This window comes from Aptenodytes forsteri, unplaced genomic scaffold (assembly GCF_000699145.1).
Source record: "Aptenodytes forsteri isolate BGI_AS27 unplaced genomic scaffold, ASM69914v1 Scaffold65, whole genome shotgun sequence".
Taxonomy (NCBI): domain Eukaryota; kingdom Metazoa; phylum Chordata; class Aves; order Sphenisciformes; family Spheniscidae; genus Aptenodytes; species Aptenodytes forsteri.
Window position 1 is genome coordinate 8,353,672 of NW_008795127.1, and position 19,841 is coordinate 8,373,512.

Genomic DNA, 19,841 nt, shown 5'->3' on the forward strand with positions numbered 1-19,841 from the left:
TAGTTTTTTTTTTTTTATTCTGTGACTTAATATTCTTGCAGAAATAACAGTTCCTAGGCTAAGTTAGTTTACAAAGTTTCAGTAAAGGTATTTTAGTCTCAACTGTCTCTCGTTGTTCAGTGAATAACCTACTGCATGCTAAATAGTCTCTTGTGGTGAAAGATGGGTAGTGGTTCAAGCCCTAATAAAATTGTAAAGCATGTCATATTTGTGTCTCATACCTCATTTACTTTGTACTTCACTGCTATAAAACAGTTAGCAGATGGAAGTAAAACACAGAACCCTGTGCAGTGATGTGAAACAGAGAAATATGCTGGTAGTATGTTATCTTTGATTAAATTGTCATTGGCACATGAATGCAGGACTATTTTGCTAACCTTACTGTTACTTTTAAGAAGGGACTGGGGTGACAATAGTCTTTCTATGTGTCCGGACTTTTTGCATAGAGTCTTTCTTTGGTTTTGGCTTTGGGGTTTTTTTTTTTCCTTTTTTTAAATCTCAATTTTTTTGGCTTTGGGGTTTTTTTTTTCCTTTTTTTAAATCTCAATTTTTTTTTTTCTAGACAGTAAACCCAAACACTTAAATATGAACTTGTGGCCAGGTCTCCTTCCATGTCTGGTTGTGATTAGAGCTGAAGATAATTCTTAAAAATTTAAAAGAAAACAGAAGTGTGTTGCTCTTGCAGGAGTTCTGCAAATATATCATTTCATTATTTATATTCTTTGCTAATGTAATACTGCAAAGCTTATATTAACTTCAGTATGAAGTCTTTTTGTCTTAATAAAAGTATTGTGAAAAGCCTATATTAATGTGGTCTTTCTCTAAACAATTTACATGATGTTCACAATAGTTGGGAGTAAACATTAATGTACAGATAAACATTTGTGAAGCTTTGAAACAAAGGTTTAATGTACATTGTTATTTTTTATATTGTGTATCTTTAAATTAAGAGGAAATGACTGTGGGTTAAAAGCTTAAAAATTTAAATAGCATTTACTTGCATATATACTGGTAACTAGTATTGTTTTGAGAGATGTCGTAAGTAACAGTACTTCTTCATTGGCTGGAATCTGTAGTGAGTCACAGTATTTCTAACGTGTCTAAACAAACAACTTGTATATCAAACAAACCAAATTGCCCAGGAAAGGTTGAAATGCTCCTTCCAGTTTTTGATTACCCATTAGTCAGTAGTAGGTATAAAGCTAGATCAGTAATCCTGCTATATAGAAATAAGCTGATTTTATATATATATTTATATATATATATAAAAAATATATATAAAACAGTAAAGTATTAAAGATACTATTCCTTAGTTACTGAATGCTGATGCAAATTCCTGAAAAGAAGTAATTGTATTGCCATCTTCTGTTCTCTGCTAAAATTTATTTGCTGTTTTTTTAAGGTAAACACCAGAGATTTCTTTTATTCACTAAGCTTAGTTTATTTTTTGCTGATATTGAGTTCTATTATATCTTCTCAGTCTTGAAAAGAAATATTTTGAAGTTCTGAATTTGAAGAGGTGTTTTTGGTTTGTTTTTTTTAAAATGCCACTGTACTTGTAGACTGTCCATTTGTGATGATCAAGACATGGTTAAAAGCACAGGAGCACGTCCCTTAAGCCTCTTTGAACCTGGATGAAAAACAAAACACTTATTCTTTAAGTCCAAGAAAAGGAAATTTACTGCAATTGCTGTTATTTATACCTATGGGGAAGCAGCCTGGTTGGAAATAAGATACAGCTTGCTGTACATATGACTGTGATATCTTCATTTCATAGGGTGCATCAGCCATAACGACTGTGTTTTACATCAGCAGGAGAGTTCATGAATATGGGTTGGGAGTTGCCGATTCTGGTGTCTGCTTGGCACACAGTGGGAACACGTGGCACCTGCACTTTACCCAAACACTGGGGCAGTTGTGGGTATCAGCACTTAGTACCATGTTTTGTGTGTCTTAGGAGATGACAGAAAGGGCTTCAGAACTTCTTTATGTTAAGACAGGAGCCATCTAGTCAAAAAAAGCAGGGAGCAAACTTGAAGAAAGTACCTGAAAGTGATGTAGAAGTAAAGGAGCGAAGTATCACTGAGAACAGCCCGTTCTGAAGGATTTAAACCAAAGATAGAGTACGTGCTGGTGTGCCTGCAAAGCCTCTAAATGTAAGACTTGAGGTGGAACATGGCAATAGAGTAAAACTGGGTGGCTTGCCCAGTGCTTTTTTTCCAAGCATAATTGTGTAAGCCTCATCATTCAGTCTCGCAAAGGATGACTCGTTACACAAGAGACATGGTGAATTACATATGTACGTACTCATACATTATCATGTTTTCCATCCCAATTTATTTGCTTACCACCCAAAATGATTGCTAGGGTATTCTCAGCTCCAGAAGTCTTCCAGAAATCATCAGAGAAATAATCAGTCCTGTGAATAACGTACCAAAGAACAACAACGACCTCCCTCTCTCTGGGACATGGTGCCAAGAACACGATGAAGTACTTAGTGTCTGAAAACATATGTCTTAGTGCTAAATGAGGACATGCACAAGCCACCTGAAATCCTTTGGGCATATTATTTTAAGACAAACAAGTTGATTCATTTCTGCAAGAAGTTTAAAGCGTCCAGGAGATGATTCAACCAAATTTGCAGATTTCAAGTCCCTTTATAGCCACAGTGAATTACTGTTTTCAAGGATTACTGTTTTTTTTAGGGCTGGAGACCCTCTGGTTGGGACTTAGCCTAGTGCTCAGTATTTATTAACCTGGTGAAAGAGGTGAAAAATAAGGTAAGAAAATATGACCATGATTCATATTTAGTCAAGATCAAGAAGGGGATTTGAGAAACTCTGGTACGCTAGTATTTAATTGGAAGTTTAATATAGATGGTGACTCCTAGGAAGTTTAATTCTGGAAGATAAGATTTCACCTGTTTATTCAAACAGTTCTGAAATTTGCTTTAATATTTGGGAGGGCAACCGGAGAATACTGTAGACACTGGCTAGAGATAGTTGTTACTTTTTTGTTCTCACTGATTTAACAATGAAAAGGGGAAACTGAATGGTAAAATGCGCAAAGAAGGAAATAATGGGTTGAAGTGGCCATGCATTTAAAAACAAAGCTCTGAAGGACAAAAAATAAAAAATTATCAATCCATATTGAGACACCTAAGCTACCAGTTATGTTTGTCAAAGCCTTCTGAATGTACTGGGAAACTTGAAACTGTAGATAATCTAGGAATCGTAAACCATAACTGGGGTCATATTTAGGTATCTGCATTTAGGTGCTTAGAACCGAGAATCTTCATGATTATATTAGAGTGCTTCAGTTACATTTGTCCCACCTAATTGATTAGGTTTTATTTGTTTTAAGGCACGTAAAAGAATTTCTAAAGAATAGCAACAGAGCTGGTATTTAAGCATGGTTTCTGTTTTGTGATAAAAGACTGAGGCTAATAAGGAGAGAAGGCTAAAATGGCATATGGCGCTTGTATGAATATAAATGATCTATATGGGAACACTGTTAAAAAAAGGATTTAATAATACCATACACATCTAGTGATGAATAATAAATTGTTTTTGAGATAACTAACTCAATGCTACAGCTGATGAGACTGAAGCAGGTTAGCTGTTCAGACTCACATGGCAAGTGTTAGTTGAGTGGTAAATAGACTACACCGAGAACAAATAAAGCTGGATACCTCTATTCCAGAATTTGCTAAACCTCAGCATAGTTGTCACCATTGTCAATGGCTCCTACATTCTCAAAAGCCACTGTTACACACACCTTCAGACACGTGACAGGTGAGAGGCTCTGCTCCCTGAAGGTCCGTCACTCTGGAGTCACTTGAGATGCACTGGAAAGCCCACGACGGGCAGGGAAGAGTGGCTGATCTCCAATGCCTGTGTCCTGCAGCTATTGCTAAGGTGGCAGGAGGAATGGGGTCAGTAAGGGCTATCAAGGAAGGAAGGATGGTCACAGCTTTTCCTCGGTGGCACAGTGCTGCTGGGGGCAGGCAGCAGGAGGCTGCCACTGCCATGCGGTTTGGGGTGTACTTCAGGGGCTGCTCAGACCCCCAGAATGGACTTATCCTGGGATTGCTGTAGTAGGGACTTGCCGTTTGCGCTCATACCGGTGACCGTGGGGTTGTCTGGATACTAGTGCTCCTGCAACAGAAAAGGGAGAGAGGCTTACAAGTGACCATCAACCCCAGAGCAGATGGGTTTGTGTTTGTGGGAGATGAGCTTATGCTCTTAGAAATAAGCCTGTGACATCTGCTTTCAGTCTGCTGTAAGGTTTAGTGCTCTTCAGGTCCAGAGCCTTATTCTGGAGAAGCCAGCCAAACAGCATCTCATACTGGCCTACTTTTTGTCTCTCCAAAGAACTAGGGAGTAGTTGGCATTCTTTTCTTCTTTATTTACAATTTAAGGACGGGTGCTTTTGGAAGTTAAACAAAAGTTGAGATCAAATTATTTTTGTGGCACTTGCTGTTAAAGAGTGTTACTGAAACTTCCTAAGAAGTAAAAAAGCATTTTAAGTTAATAAGAATAACATCTGCAAATTACACTAACAAGGAGACATAAGGGGCGTCATCCATCCTACTAAATTGCTCTCACTTAGTTTCCAAAATATCCGACTCCCTTAGCAGTACTGTTGCCCAATTGGCTTCATGGAGTATGAGAGCTTTCTACATTCCTTGCAAGTATCCGGCATGGGACATGATCAGAGGCAAGCTACTGGGAGAGAGAGGTCTATATTCCTAAGACTGTGGATGAGGAAAACATTTTATTTGGAATTTTTCAGCCCTCTACTGCCTTGAAAAATCTCGCCTGTGAACATAAGTGTGCCAAGGTCATTTCTTATTTGTGGTTCTGTCAAGTGAAAAATGGACCACAGCAGAAGTGCTCTAGCCAGTGAAGCTCAAACTGTGTTCTTGCATAGAATTGAACTAAGTTTAAAGCTATGTGTATTTGGCGGTTCGTGTAGTCTTGGAAAAGCATCCATTTATTTATTCAGTTGGTCACAAAATGTACTTTCCTCTTTACTTGTTTTCTTGTCCCTATGGAGATAATTAACTGTTAGATGAAAAAATAAGGTCTGTATGTTTGGAACAGCACATTGATAATTCTGACCTTTGCTCTTTAGGCACCTCGTTTGTCCATAAATCTTTATGTTAAAAAAAAAAAAAAAAAAAAATGCATTTTGGGATTCTGAATTTTAAAAATTTACTTCTACCTGTCTTGATCTATCTTGAAAAATAATTATTTTCTTGAAGCAATGCCTGCTTTACACTACGTAGACTGCAGCATTAATTTAAAATGGAAAAAAAGTCATACTGTGGAATCATGTCTTGATGTCTACAAATGTGGTTTGTCTAGTTAACTTTTTGTTTAACTGTTGAGGTGAAAGTCTTTCTGTTCCACTCAGGCTACTCTCGCTACTCAAAAACAGATTTTTGACAGACCTTTAATATCAGTTGCTGGTAATTTCTGCCCCAGTATGTCTAACTTGAGTGATCTGTTTTACTGTTAGTACAATTATTTCTTCCCTTCAGTCTAACTGTACACATCATCATTTGTGCATGTAGTATTAACTGTGCATTTTCTGTATGGTATAGTGTTGCAGATGTTGGTATTTAGTGCTGCTATTTTCATATTTAACAACAAATCATTTATTTCAATTAATATTTTTTTTTAAATACAAGGTATGGCTTCTGTAATTTAAAAGTTGGCCAAAGTGATCTGTAGTTCTTTTGGGATCTGCCCTGAACTCTTGAGAGCTGGAGGTGGAATTCAACATCTGTATGTCCCAATATGTTTGCAAATTAATTATCATAGGAGTGAAGGATTGAAGGGGGCCATTTATATTGAATTAAGTCTTGTGAGCATTTATGCAACTGCTCGTTAGACACTCGTCACACCCTGCCTTAGCAAGTTAAATTTGTTTGCCTCCACTTGTCTCCACTATTGGAAGACTGGTTTACACAACATATGTTTCTTAATGTCTTGTGTAAATATATTCATGCTTTATTTATGCCCATTGATTTTAGTACCAATATTGACCCTTAATGTAAACATTTTTCATGCATTTATAGAGATGTCTGTTTTTTTTCCAGGTGGGGCAGGGAGGCCCGTATAAGCCAGGCATTACTATTTTGCTTTCCTAACTTAAGTTCTCTGTCTTCCTAATCATTATAGTAGCCGCTCTGTGCACGCAGCACAATTTTGAGTTAAACTTCCAGGAATGGGTGTGATTGGAGCTGCACAGAGTGCTCCAAGAGGAGAAGCTTTGCACTGAGGCATTTCTGTGGCCTTGTTTTTACTGTAACTGTATCACCTGATATGGATTGTACCTGCTTTTTTACAATGAGGAGGCCTAGATATTATTTCCTTCTTCTGTCATTTCCAGGTTTTAACTCTCAATGTACAGCAGATGCTCTTATCCTAGCCTCAAAATGCATAATTTTGCACTTTATACTGTTAAATTTCATCCTACTTACATTAGTCCAATGCTCAAAAGCTGTGCCTTCTGCTCTTTCTCCATATTAATGATGTTCCACAACCTTGTGACACTGTTCAGTACCAAAATTTGTACTATAAATATGTACATGCACACACAAGCATGCTCTTATTTTACCTTTTCTTTTTATATGCTAGTATTTCTCTATTGCATATTACCTGCCATCTACTTTTAGAAGTTTCTTAGATATTGTACAATTCTTCTAATCCTAGTCTTTTCCCCCTTAAATATGGTTATGGGATAGTTAATGCTATGCTAAATCCATGTGCATTATAATTAATTCATTAATTGGTTATATATCAGTTTGACATGATGTTCTTTGAGAAATGTACTTTCTATTTTATCCCACTTTTCTCTGTGATGTAAGGTATTTTTTTTCTTGGACATTTGTCCTGAAGCTTTTCATACTCCTGACATGAGACTAATAAGGTAGCTAATTTTCACCATTTCTTAGACATAAATCCTAGTTTTCTTTTTTTCTAGTCTAGCTTAGTCCCTGTTATATCTTCCTTTTTATCCTCGGTTTACGAGATTACTAAAATACAGAGCTGCTTCATCACGCTGACTGTCAGTGTTCCCTGGATGGAACTGGCTCTTCAGTAGTTAGACTGGTACCTAGTCCATCATGTTTCTGTTACTTCTGTAATGTCCAGTTTCATTCCCTACACTATCTTTTTGTTCTGTTGCCCAAGATTCTTGCATTAGTGCGCAAATACTTTGGTTGTTCCTAACTAACCATTCACAGTTTCTTAGCTGAATTAATTCCTGCACCATCAGTCTATCAGCATTACTGTTTTCCTTCCCTGCTCCCCATCCTCCTGTATTCTATTAACTTTTGAGTTTCACTCTGAGACTTCCCAGTCACTACCTACTCATTTTATCCTCTCTGCTGTACTTGGGAAGAGGCATGAAGCTTTGAAACTTTTTTTTTAATGTTGCTTTCAGTAGCTGTTGTTTTTATCAAGTCCTGTATCGTGATTTAATGTAGTTGACAGAGTTTGGGATAAATGTACCTGTTTCACACATGCTACACTTGATAACTATTAATGGCAAAGGTTACTTCCCAGACAATGTGGAATTCCTGGTGTTTGTGCAAGAAAGGTTATCAGTACTTTTAAATCCCTTAAGGGTGGTTGAGGTCATACTTCTTCTTCCCACATCCAGGAATTAAAAAATGATCAAGTGCTTTGTCAGCATAATGTAGTCCTCACAAGTCAGACTTTGGTGCCCACACAGGCATCGGCTATGCGTAGGTGTAGAGTTGTGAGCCGAGTGTGAATGTGATGGAGCAGGAAGAGGAGAAAAAAGCAGGACAAGACGCTTACACTACTGTCCTTTCTGCCAGTAGTTGCCATCTTTTGCCTGTAAATCTCTGGATTTGCTTTAGAAGAACAAAATGACAGCTGAAACATGATGATGTGGTTGGCATCTATCGCCTCTTGACTTCATAGGACCTGTCTGCCACATTGCAACACAAAAGGACTTGAAATGGCAGAGGGACTTAAAAAAAAAATAAAAAGCTGGTAGGGTTGGGATTAGATTGAATTTAGTCTGTTGTGCTGAAATCTCCCTCTGTGAGCAAGCAGCAGGGAAGGTGGTGAGGATTTAGGCCTCGGGAATAGTCATTTAATTACTGATTACCACCAATCACTTTCCCACATTCCTTTCCTCATCTATTGGAACAGTTTTATTTATCAGCCAGCTGTCCATGGAGATTTCTGCGTAGAAAATGGCTGGAACTCTTGAACCCTGGATCTGAGTAGTTCCATGGATATTGTAAATATCACAGATGAGATGCTGGACTTTTTAATGCCAATGTAAGTTTTGTTAATGACTTGCTAAGGTCAGGATTTCACTTACGTTTACATATATGTTGGACTTTCTTTTGGTGGAACTCTGAAGGTGGGAAAGAATTCGATTGTTTATCTAAAACGGTGCTGAATGGATCTCAGACTGATCCAGTGCTGCATCTGGATTCACTTTCACAAGGAACAATATGGAACAAAACTCTTGAGATTTTTTTTTTTTTTCCCAATTGAAATCAGAAGTCTTGAAAGCCCCCCCATTTTACTGTTTCATGTGAGGGAAGGGCTGGCAACTTCATGTTTTCTCAATTGAAGCAAGTTACCAGATTCTGAATATGCTACAATATATCAGGACTGCTATAGATAATAATGCAGTCATTATCAAAGGTATGCTGCAAGGCATCATGGACTGACATTTTCAAATCGCCATGTAAATCTGCCTGACACAGCTTTAAAAGAAATAAAACAAGTCTGAAAGCTCCAGTGTTTAGTCTAAAAACACACATGGCTGTGGTTGCTGTTTTAGCCTATGTGGGCTAACCATGGAAGCCTTTTGTCAGCTCTCCGGCCTACTGAGTGGTGTCAGCTTGATTTGTGTGTTAACTTGCTGACTTTTTGGTTTGATGCTTTCCGTTAAAATTCACATAAAGAGCTTTGTGTTTTTGCTTTATTTAGCAGCTTTCCCTAATCTAAATACTCTTCCAGCCACTGCCCTTGGTATCACTGAAACTAAGAGAAAGCGCTTTCAACATTTACTCACTGTTGGAATCATTTATTCGCCATTTATATGATACTGAAAAGATGGAGGCAGACGGAGAGCCTTGCAAAGTGATGATATAACCAAACGCTGCAGAGAAGAAACACAGTGGCAGTCTTACAAGATCTTTCCCTTATGGAAAAATACTGAATAAAATGATCAGTGGTGTAAGCCATGAACCGCCTAGCATCAGCTCAGCCTAGTGCCTTCCTGGCACCAAAGCTTGTCCTGTTTAAATTAAAGGATCCTTCTTACTCCATCTCACCCATCCCTGCTCTTTAGGTCTGGTTTGCTTGAGGAAGACGAGTCTTTACTGGCAGAGGCTGCCAGGAACCAGGAAACAGCCCTGGACTGGATCTCAGTCCAGACTTGCAATTAGAATCGTGTTTTGACACCATTTTTCCTTCTGTGTTGATGGTATGTGTGATCGCCTGTGATGATTTTCTTGGGGCAGATAAGGTACTATGGACCTTCCTCCCTGGAACAGATCACTTCTAAAATATAAATTGATTGAGCAGTTTAGCTGTCACTTTACTGTTGGATAGAATAACTGCTAATTCTCTAGTGTTTGTGTGGCCTGAATGACTCTTCTAATGCTCTTCTATTAAGGAGAGATCTACAGGCCAATGTATGGGCACCGGGGTGTTTATTTTCAAATAATGGGTGAAATCATGCTATGTTTACTGCATCTCAGAAAGAGTCATGGCTTGGAAGTGTCCCTTCCAAGAACAGCTCCAGAAAACAGTTCCTTGAATCACTAACATTATCTCTATCTTTTGAGTCAACGCTGATCAAAAATGCACCCTCAGGAAGCAGCGGCAGGGTGTGGGTTTGGTGTAAGGTAAAAGGCTCACAAATTCCCATTGGACTTTTAAAGATCAACCATTGTTTAGAAGTAGTTGTCAAGTATTACTTCCCTAGCTTAAATGAATGTCCCTCTATGTCTGAAAACAAAAAACGGTATTACCCTTTATGTCAGCATCTGTTGTGTATTGTTAAATACCTGCCATACCACATACCTTAAGCCATAATTCATGGATGAGTAAGTCTCTGTCGTGACCTGTTGCTGCAGCTTGAAGCTCCCAGTGATTGCAATGAAGCTAGGATCAGGCCCATAGTGGAGAGAGCCTCTAAAGTTCTCTATAACCCATGCACTATAATTTAAAAAATCTAGGTTTGTATTTGCCATCACTGAATGCTGTGTCCTGTTTTCTTTTCCACAGGCAGAGTCACCCCAGAACAGCTCAGCTCATACATTCAGCTTTTCAGAAATAATCTCAAAGCTTTGGAGAACCATTGTGGTCTTCTACAGCTTGTGCTGGCCACGGTCCAGACTTTGAAACACCCCCAGACTTCCAAATGGGACAACTTCCTTGCCTTTGAGAGATTACTTCTGCAGGTACATATTATATGAATTTATTTGACCTAAGTAAAAATGTTTTACGTAATTTTTGAATTCTCATTGAATTCTGTAGCTTGTATTTTTTATGAAGAAGTATATTGGATGTCTTGCTAAAAAGCTGTTCCTTATTGCCAAACTAGTAAAAGGAATGGGAACCTACATAGTTAATCTTTTATAGTTTTGTTTAAGAATAATTTTATAAACAAAAGGGTAGACATTAAAGGTGAAGTACATAAATAATCTGAATTGGGTGACGGTTTTACATCTATATGAAATTTCAAGATGATATAACTTTCAGCATTGGATAGGATTATTATTATTATTATGGTGGTGGTGGTGGTGGTGGTTGTTGTTGTTGTTGTTATCGCTACCAGTGTGAAGATGCTTCTTGAGGTAACATGCCGAATTAAATGCAGAGAGGACTTTGTTACTATGTGAGTGTAAAACTTGTGTAATTTATTGAGCAGATGAAAGCATAGTAGGAAATTCCATGCACCAAGAGAGTGAGGTTTCTCTGGCTCACAGCTGTCATCTACCCTCAGCTTTTCCCACCACCACGCTTTTTAACGGCATCCTGTTGGTGACCACAGTATTATTTACATACCATTTTGTATCACACTTGGATTTCTCTCAGGAAATTAAGAGTTAGTGGTATATTGAACTCTATCCTACTAACCTTTGGAGATGTACGAAACAAAGGAGGAGTTTTTCTAAGAACTAATAGAGTTAATTTCTGCTGAAATTCAGGGAAAGCTCAAAATTTTCCTCCCTGTGCTGTCTCTTCCACCATTGTGTTGTTTTTAGAGGAACCATCTTCTGAAATCCTAGCAAGAGGCAAGTCTTCATGAGCTAACTTCTAATGAAGTCAGAGTCAGCCTTAAATGCGTGAAGTGTGTAGTATGGACCTCAACTAAAACCAGATACTTCTTTTGTAAAAATTAGCTGTCTTGGTCTAGATGTTGAAAACAAACCAACAACCTGACTCTCCCCATGATCTCTGGCAGCAGGATATAATCTCTGGTCCTTTGAGAAGACTCAGCCCATACGTCATAGCTTTGTAGTCAATGAATTTCTGCGACATTTGGGGGGCAAAAAATGCAAAACTTAAATAGTAGCAATTTAATTTAATTGCTACTAAATTAATTTAAAAAACTATTCTCTCTTGGTAAGACTGAAATATTTTTTAATAGCATAGGCAGCCTTCTTTAGTTAAGAAACAAACAGATCTCAGGTAAAAGAACTCATTGCAGCCATTCTTTGGTTTGTCTGGACTGTAAAGCATGGGACTGACAGCCCATAGTCCCCTTCTCTCTCCTGCAGTGATTCATGTCACAGCTCTTCTCAGAAGCTGGCTAAGTTCCATCTTAAAACCAGTTCAGCTTTAGAATCAAAATAAAGCTGCAAGCTCAGCATTGTTTTCACAACAACAGACAGCTGCCTATATAAAAGTCATGCTGTAAATCATCAGGAAGTGGAAAAACAGAGGTAAGAAACAACCAAACTATGTATTTCATAAAAAAGAAATGTATAACAAGCACTCTCATAATCGTAGGTGGCTTTGGATTATACCCACTGCCTTCCACCCATCATATTAAGGTAAAATGTGTTAGCCAAAGCAAACTTTCTAGGCTAACATTTGTAACCGTTCCTTAAGCACATACTCATTTTCAGTAGTTCAAACAACAGTTATTTTGAATTACACAATGTGTACAGCATGTATCCTTTTACTGACTCTATTTTGAAGACAGACTCTGACATGCATTATCTGCTTCTGAGCACGTGGCCTGTCTTTGATCTGTTGACAGGGGGTTGTAGGAAGAGCAAAATACTGAGAGACCCAGAATACATCAGAGATTTTTATTTAAAAAAATCAGCTAGGACATTACATTGTGAATGGTTGGTACATAGCACTCTGCACTAAATTTGATGCCATGATAGTTTATTTCAGCGGTACTACTGAGAAATTCTTTAGCGTAATTGTTATGTTTCAGCTATTTTAAAATAATAAATCTTAAAAAATCCTCAATAAAAAGTAATTGTTTCAACATGAAAGTAGTATTGTTACTATCCTATTTTGGAACCACATAGAAGACAACTGTTTGTAAAAGATCTACTGGGAGTAATATTATTAGACTCGGACAATGTAGGAATTCTAGATTTTTCACTGATGGATGCATGTCAGACTCCAGCTGATGCCAAAGGAGATAACCCAGTATAAACAGCTGGTGTTAGAATTCTCAGATTTCCCAAAAAAATAAATATTCACAGTTTTGGAATTTCTCTCATTACTGGATCTCTCTGATGGGTCTCATGATTCTCTGCTAAGTCTACTTTGTGCTTTTCAGAAAAACCACATTGTTGACATGAAACCTTTAGTCTAACTCTTACATTGAATAAGCTCTTCCATTTTTCTTCCTCTCTTTATTCCTTGATTCACTCCTTTCAGTTGATGTTGCAGGTACTCAATTCTAAAAATGGCCTAGTAGAGGTAGAAAGCAGCCCACTTCCACTGTTTTATCATAATTAAAGGTCTGTAACTACATTTTTCAGACCTATGTTGTCTCAGTAAGTTTTTTGTGTCTCCAGCAAGGAAGTTTGGTTTTGACTAGAAGTCCGCTGAAAGTCAGTGCAGCTGCATACTTACTACAGAGTTGTCCTCTCCTTAACTCGGATGGATGAATGGTCTGAGAGCGAAATTGGATTTTGATGGGATCGTGGCCTTGACCTCAAAGGAAAGAGGATCGTGTGCTGGGTTAAGAGTAATGCATCAGAATAATTCATCTTGTCAATCAAAGTTTTCTCTGTGTTCTGCTGCTCTACCTCTGCACATGATGGAGCTTTTACTACCCAGAAATTTTAAATGCTGTGTGAATTGAAACAGCATATCCTATTTACCAAGGAGATATCCCACCCCATCGTATTTTCCTTCTCTCGAGGTCCTCTTTCTATTTTTCTAATTCTGACCATCCATAAAACTGATAGGTGGGAAGGGGAACACAAGCTAAATGCTGTGTCACGTTGCCTGCAACACCCCAGTACTCCTCACATGACTGCATTGTTTTCCTTCAAGTGAGGATTTAAAATTTAGGGAGGTAACAGAAAGTAAGAAAGAGTGTTGTCACTCCATACTTTTCAGCTCTGTTTAGCTATATTCCCTGTTCTCCTCAAATTTATAACTTTCATAGAGGTTTCTTAAGCAGTAGAGGCCCATGAAATACAAAAGCACAAGAGGAGGAGCTTTCTCCAGAGTTTAAACAAAATGTGACATGTGAGAGAGAAAATATTTTTGTTGTTTTTAATATATACTACTCATATATTCACTGAGCAGGGATTTCTGCCTCCAAATTCAGTTTATAAATACCCAGCAGCAGTAGACAGTGTGAATGGGGGCATAATGTGCCCCAAGGGAAAGTGCAGTTGCTCTGTGAAGGGTACTGCTCTGAAATTCCCCAGGTTGGATGCTACCTCTTAGAATTGGCTGCATCCTTCTGGCATAATCTCGCTCTCAAGATTTAAGAGTAAAGTACTTCTCATATTGAGTAGTAGTCTATTTTATGAATAGCCCCATCCAATTAAATCCCAAGTTTGGGGTTTATTCAGTGCAAGCAAGTTTATCAGACCGAGTTTCTAAAATAGCATATGGAGCACTTGAAATGCATTTCCCCCCAAAGAAAACAGACATTCTCCAACCAATTTAAAATTCTGCTGCTATACTTTGGAGTGAGACAGAAGAGGAGGGGGAGGATTTAAGTTGATTCCAAGTTTCTGTAGGTTGCCATGAGCAAAGACATTGTCATGTTAAAAAGTTTACTCTTAATACAGTCATTCCTGTGTGGCAGCAAATTCTGGCAACAGTTTTATCAGTTGGCACTGCATGGCAGGTAAAGGTCCATTCCATCTTGTCCTCAGCTAATTTTCTGCTGCACATTTTTAAATGCAAACCTTTCTGCTAAACTGAGTGGATTTAAAATGCTAGATCCTGTGTATACGGTGTTTGGATCCCATGGTAGAAAGTTCCCGTAACATACAATGACTAGTAATAATTCAAACTAAAAGAAAAATCTCTTCCACAATATTATTGGTATTTCTTGCTTTATTCCTTAAAAACAACTCATACTTTATCAGGCAGTTTTTTGCACCAGGACTGTTGAAAGCAAACAGCTATTTTGACCTCCCCCAAAAAGGGGAGGGGGGTGTTTCTTCTTTAGGACGAGGACATTCTCTTCTTTTTTGAGATCTCTGGGCTAAACTTAAACAAATGTACCAGCACTGTTGTCTTAAAATAACCGCGTTGCCCAAAGTAAGGAAATCTGAAAGATTACTAAATTCATTATTATTATTATTATAGTGTTGGGGAGGGGATTGTTGCTTCTTGGGGCTTTTTTATGGCACAAAGTTTTTGCACCTGCTGACCAGCATTTCACAGTTCACTGGGAAATTAGACAGCTTCAGCATTGACCTAGAAGCCATGATGCTACCATTGAATCGCAGTACTGTCAAAGTTTTGTTTTGTGATGCTGATTAATGTCACACAATCCCAAGAGTAATCGGAGTTAAAGATCATACTAAAAAAAACCCCAAAACCAACAAACAAAAAACCCCCCAAAACAACAAACCCACAAAACCAAGCCCAAACCAAAAATCCCCAACGCATTCACAGTTTCCTTCTATAGATGGAAAAACTAGAGTGTAAACTGGGGACTATGTTGTTCTGGTTGGCTATAATTAGCTTTATGATGCATATCCAGCTAAAAATCATTTCAGCTTTCACCTATTTGAATTGTCTGACTTCTCAGACTTAAAGCCCCTTGAATTGGGACCAAGTCCCCTCTGAGCTTTGACCCCTTTCATATCCTGCACTTGTCTATGAGGTAAGTGCCTTGCTGATTGGGCCAGTGCTTCCACACATAGCATCTCCCAGCTATGGCATCAGAAATGTCATCAGTGAATATGGAAATGGCATGTTTCTAGCAGATATTGAGGACAGCTATTCAACTGACGTGACAATGTGTACCACCACCTCACACACATTGTCCTATTGCTCTTGGATTTGAGCTCATGATCAGCCTACCTAGCTCAATAGTGTGTTACTGCTATACTTCTAGTCTCTGCCAAGAACGTACAGGTGGGCACTGCACATCACCTTGACTGCTTAGAAAAACAAATACAGTGCTGTAATGCCAATTAGCAAGCAAAGATAGATCTTACAAGATGGGCTGCCATCTATATATAAATCAAAGTTGTCATTATGTGTGAATTCAATATAGAATATGTGACGTATCTATCAAAGTCATTACCTTCTAAAGGTAACTTACCTGTTTTCAAAGGATGACTTGGTCAATTTTTAAATTTTACAGATTCTTTTCCATTCTTCTTTTTTCAAAGCTTGGCTACTGTAGGAAAGAGAACACTGTAATGTTTTAGCAAAAATATCTGGAGTTTTTAGTGGCTCCTGGTAGTAAGTAGGTCAAACACTCTGATGGTGGAAGCTGTGTACACATACTTACATGGAGAGTTCCTGACAGTATAGCATATTTATGTTTAAATTTCCAAATACTAATTAGTTGTGTTTTATTTTAGTTCTATTTTCTCATTTTGGGGCTGTAAAATTTGTCAGAAGACAGATTTTTTTTTTTTTTTTTTTTTGTCCTTGGTGTCTTGAGAAACAGAAAATATAGACGTGTTTTTAAGAGAAACAGAAACTTCATGCCAGATGGTCATTCCAATGTTTTTATTTTTCTGTTGGTGGAAAGTGGTTATGAGGTTAATAAAATGACATCATTCTTTCTTCTATGAATATTAGAGTGCAAACTCACAAAAAAAGAAGTGGAAAAACTGCAATACGGCTGAATATGTTACATTGTCGTTAATGTTTCAGTAGCAAGATCTAGTGGCTTGGGTGTTGATAACCATTCCATCCTGTGCCGTGACTCTCTACCATTTTTACAAATGCAGGGTATGCATGACTCATTACTTAATCAAGGATGACATTATTATTTCTTTGCACTTTTGGCCATTGCAGAATATGGTAGGCGTTGTTCACATATGCATGCTTGCACAGGACCCGTGCCAATAAATTTGGAAACTGTAAGACACCAGCTTGCAGGCTTTCCCTGCCTCGAACTCACTGTAGCTTTCAGACCTCTCGACTTTTCTGTAGGGTACAGTAGTTACTAGGTGGCATTTCTTCACTCTAAACTGGTATAGACCGAAAGCTTAAGCATGGGCTTCAGGGCTGCCGAAGCAAGCAGTTTGATACAAAGCCGTGAGGAAATAGAAAAGCTTTTGGAGTAATTCCTCTTGCTCTGCAAGAATAATTCATAGTTTAGCTGTAGTGAGACCTCTATTTCTACATAGAATAGATTAAAATCAGTGGCATTCCTTGTTGTTATTAGTTATATTGCTTTAGTCTACATGTAATTTATAATTATGTAGCTCAGTGCAATAAATTGTCTTTTTGGTGGCTTACGATGTTGATCAATAAATCTTTTTAGAAGAGATATTGCAACAGTATTTGGAAAGAGGACCCATGATGTTAGCTGCCTGTAATTAGAGATGTTATATTAAAAAAAAAAAAAATCTTGAAATTAGATCAGTCACTTTTCAACATAAAATTACATATGGAATGAATTGTCCTGGTGGGAGTCTTGCATGATACCATGTTGATTGCAAAGGTCATCCTCTGGAATTTGGTACCTTTTGGATGAGATTGCAGTTTGGAGACCAGAGAATCAAATGTAATTTGTTGATGACTTCTGAAGAGAAAATAGTCCTGCAGCAATCACTTGCTTAAGCTTCCAAATTATTTACAGTAAGTTCTTATTTAACCATCTGTTTGTTAGACTTGCTCCCTTTAAACTGGGAGTAATTTCCAGAACATGTAAACCCATTTGGATTCTGCCTTTACACATGTGATATTTTTAACTTTGCAAGTATTCATTCTACATAAAATTTATGTTAAATTTCACGGCCTTGCTTAAAAACTGGTGTATACAAGCCCTGAAATAGTGTTGCTTCTTGTCACCTGCCTCGCATGGTCTCAGTTAATTTATTTTGCTTGCTCAATGCCTCTTATGTTCATGATATCTTAAGTTGGTTTTAACAAGTATTCAGTTGTGTTTGTGTTTTCTATACATTTCTATAAAACAGAGCCCTAAACTGCTGGGCACACCTCAGTGCTACAGCAATACAGGTAAAACAGTGGCCTAAACTTGCGAAAGTGATGAGTTGTTTTGAGTGTGTTTGGTTTTGTGCACCACCTGTGATAGTCCACAGAGGAGGAGCGTGTTGGTTACAATTCATATTCCATGCTCTCAGGGAGCTCGGTTATGGACCATTTCCCAGGTTTGACAGGCCAGAATTAAGACAGTCCAACTAGTTTTGCTCAGAAAGGTGTGTGTGTGTATTAAAAAAAAAAAAAAAACATTCTAGTCTATATATGTGTATATATAATTATTCTAGTCAAACATTTTCTGTGAGTAAAATGCTCTTGTCAGACTACTTTGAAAGCAAAATAAAATACAGGTAGGGATTGTTTTAACATTAACATTAAATAAATCATTTAAGAGTGAACAGAAGCTGTATGTCTACTGACAATTTATTAATCTGTTGAAAGAAAACTTTTAAATTTTTCTAACTCTGGCTGACAAGGGGTTAAAATATCTTAAGCGGGGTTACCATATCACATGGGAGTTAAGAGTATCTTTTTGTATTCTTGTCAAAGAAATGTGTTTGCCTTTGGTCTGAAAAATTGCAAAGTATAGCCATTGTGACTCTTATTTAAAAAGCCAAGACTTCCCTCCCTCATCTTCTGAAAGATACAAAATATTTGTATTTTGTATCCAGATAAGAGTCACGTAGAGCCTCTAAAATGAGCACTTAATAAAGAAACGACTTTCTTAAATGAACAAATGTCCACATCAATAAAACTTAAAAAGCCTTGTGGGAAGAAGAGGCTAAACATATTAAGTCAATGGGAACTGTTAAATTAATTCTATGTACAAAACCAAAATACTTGGTGTAAAATAAAAGAATCCTAACATATAAATGATTGTAATGGGAGCCAGCTCTTGGGGAGGAAAAAAAAGGCAAAAAACCACTACCACCCCTTCCATACGCACACGTCATTTAGTTAGAAGTTTAAACAATTAATAGTTTTTTCTTGCCAGTTTTCGTTGGAGATGCATTTTGAAATTACGTGGCAGTTGATATCTGGTTAGGCCATGTTCCAGAGGGACAGCACAATTCTCGATTTCCTACGAACACTTGTCACCGGCAATAGCCGGAGCCCTTCACCAGCCCCGGGGAATCCCTGTGCAGAGGGATAGTATTAACAACATTGAATGAGTCACCGTTTACTCTTACACAGATAGCTGTGCTCCAAGAGGCAAAGCTTCTGTTGTACTCTCAGCAAGTCCTTGCTTTGCTGTATGTGTTGCTCCACTGATAGAGAGTTGCGTACTGCCCGATTTACGTTAGTGGCAGGATCTGCTTTCCAGTCTCTAACTTCTTAAGGAGATTGTTGCCACCCTCACCAAAAAATTTATCTTATTTCTTTTTGTTATTACTTGCACAGGTCAGGCTGAGTAGTGAAATGTATTTTAAAAAAAGCACTCTTTCAAAAACATGAGAAATGTCTCCAATGGACTGGGCAAATCTGTTGGCTTATTAACCTGCAGAAAAATGGCATGCACTATTTCAGATCTAACAAAGTGTAAGATTCAAGCTCTCTTGGCAGCAGCCTCTTATAGTATATATTGGGGGGCAGGGACCTGTAAGCGGTGTCTTTTTAGGTATGACTTTAATGGTCACAAGTAGGCAGTGCAAGAGTGCAGATTCCCTTAGTCCATCTTTTTGCCTCTTAACAACAGAAATCCCATTAGCAATACCCATTCATCAGCCTTCTGATGGACAAGTTAATTGGCAGGATTTTGCTGAGTACTGAATCAAGTGTGTTATTGTGGTGTTTAGTCTCTACTAATAAGCTCATTAATTTGGTGTTACTTGTGTGTTACTGGACAGGCAAAGTGGTATATGAATGGAGATGGGGAGGTAGGCGGCTCCATCTGTGCTCTAGCATTTTATTTTCTGTCCATTTTGTTCATTACGATACCCATGTTTTTTTGATAAAAAGATGTTTGGTGTATTTTTTTGGATGCTTTCAGTCAAGATGATTCACTGAGCTTGTCATTGTCTAGGTTAGAAAGGCAGGGGGTTTTTTAAGATGATACATAGGGTTTCTTAGCTAATAATCCTAACTGGATTTTGCCTCTGCTATAGGTTCGGAGCAGGACTGCATTTACCTTTGGGTTTTGTCTGCTTTCACTAATTATATTATAGTTTTTAAGGAAATGAGCATTGCCTTATT

At 37.9% G+C, this 19,841-nt stretch overlaps 1 protein-coding gene across 1 annotated transcript in view; it reads left to right on the forward strand.

Moving 5' to 3' along the window:
* Positions 1 to 19,841, forward strand: part of SCFD2 (sec1 family domain containing 2) — a gene marked incomplete at its 5' end in the record, with an annotated part of 205,655 nt that overhangs the window by 44,585 nt on the left and 141,229 nt on the right. The window contains one exon of the mRNA XM_009277460.2: positions 10,296 to 10,471. Coding sequence (XP_009275735.1) covers positions 10,296 to 10,471 — 176 coding nt within the window. The remainder of the gene's footprint in view (positions 1 to 10,295; positions 10,472 to 19,841) is intronic.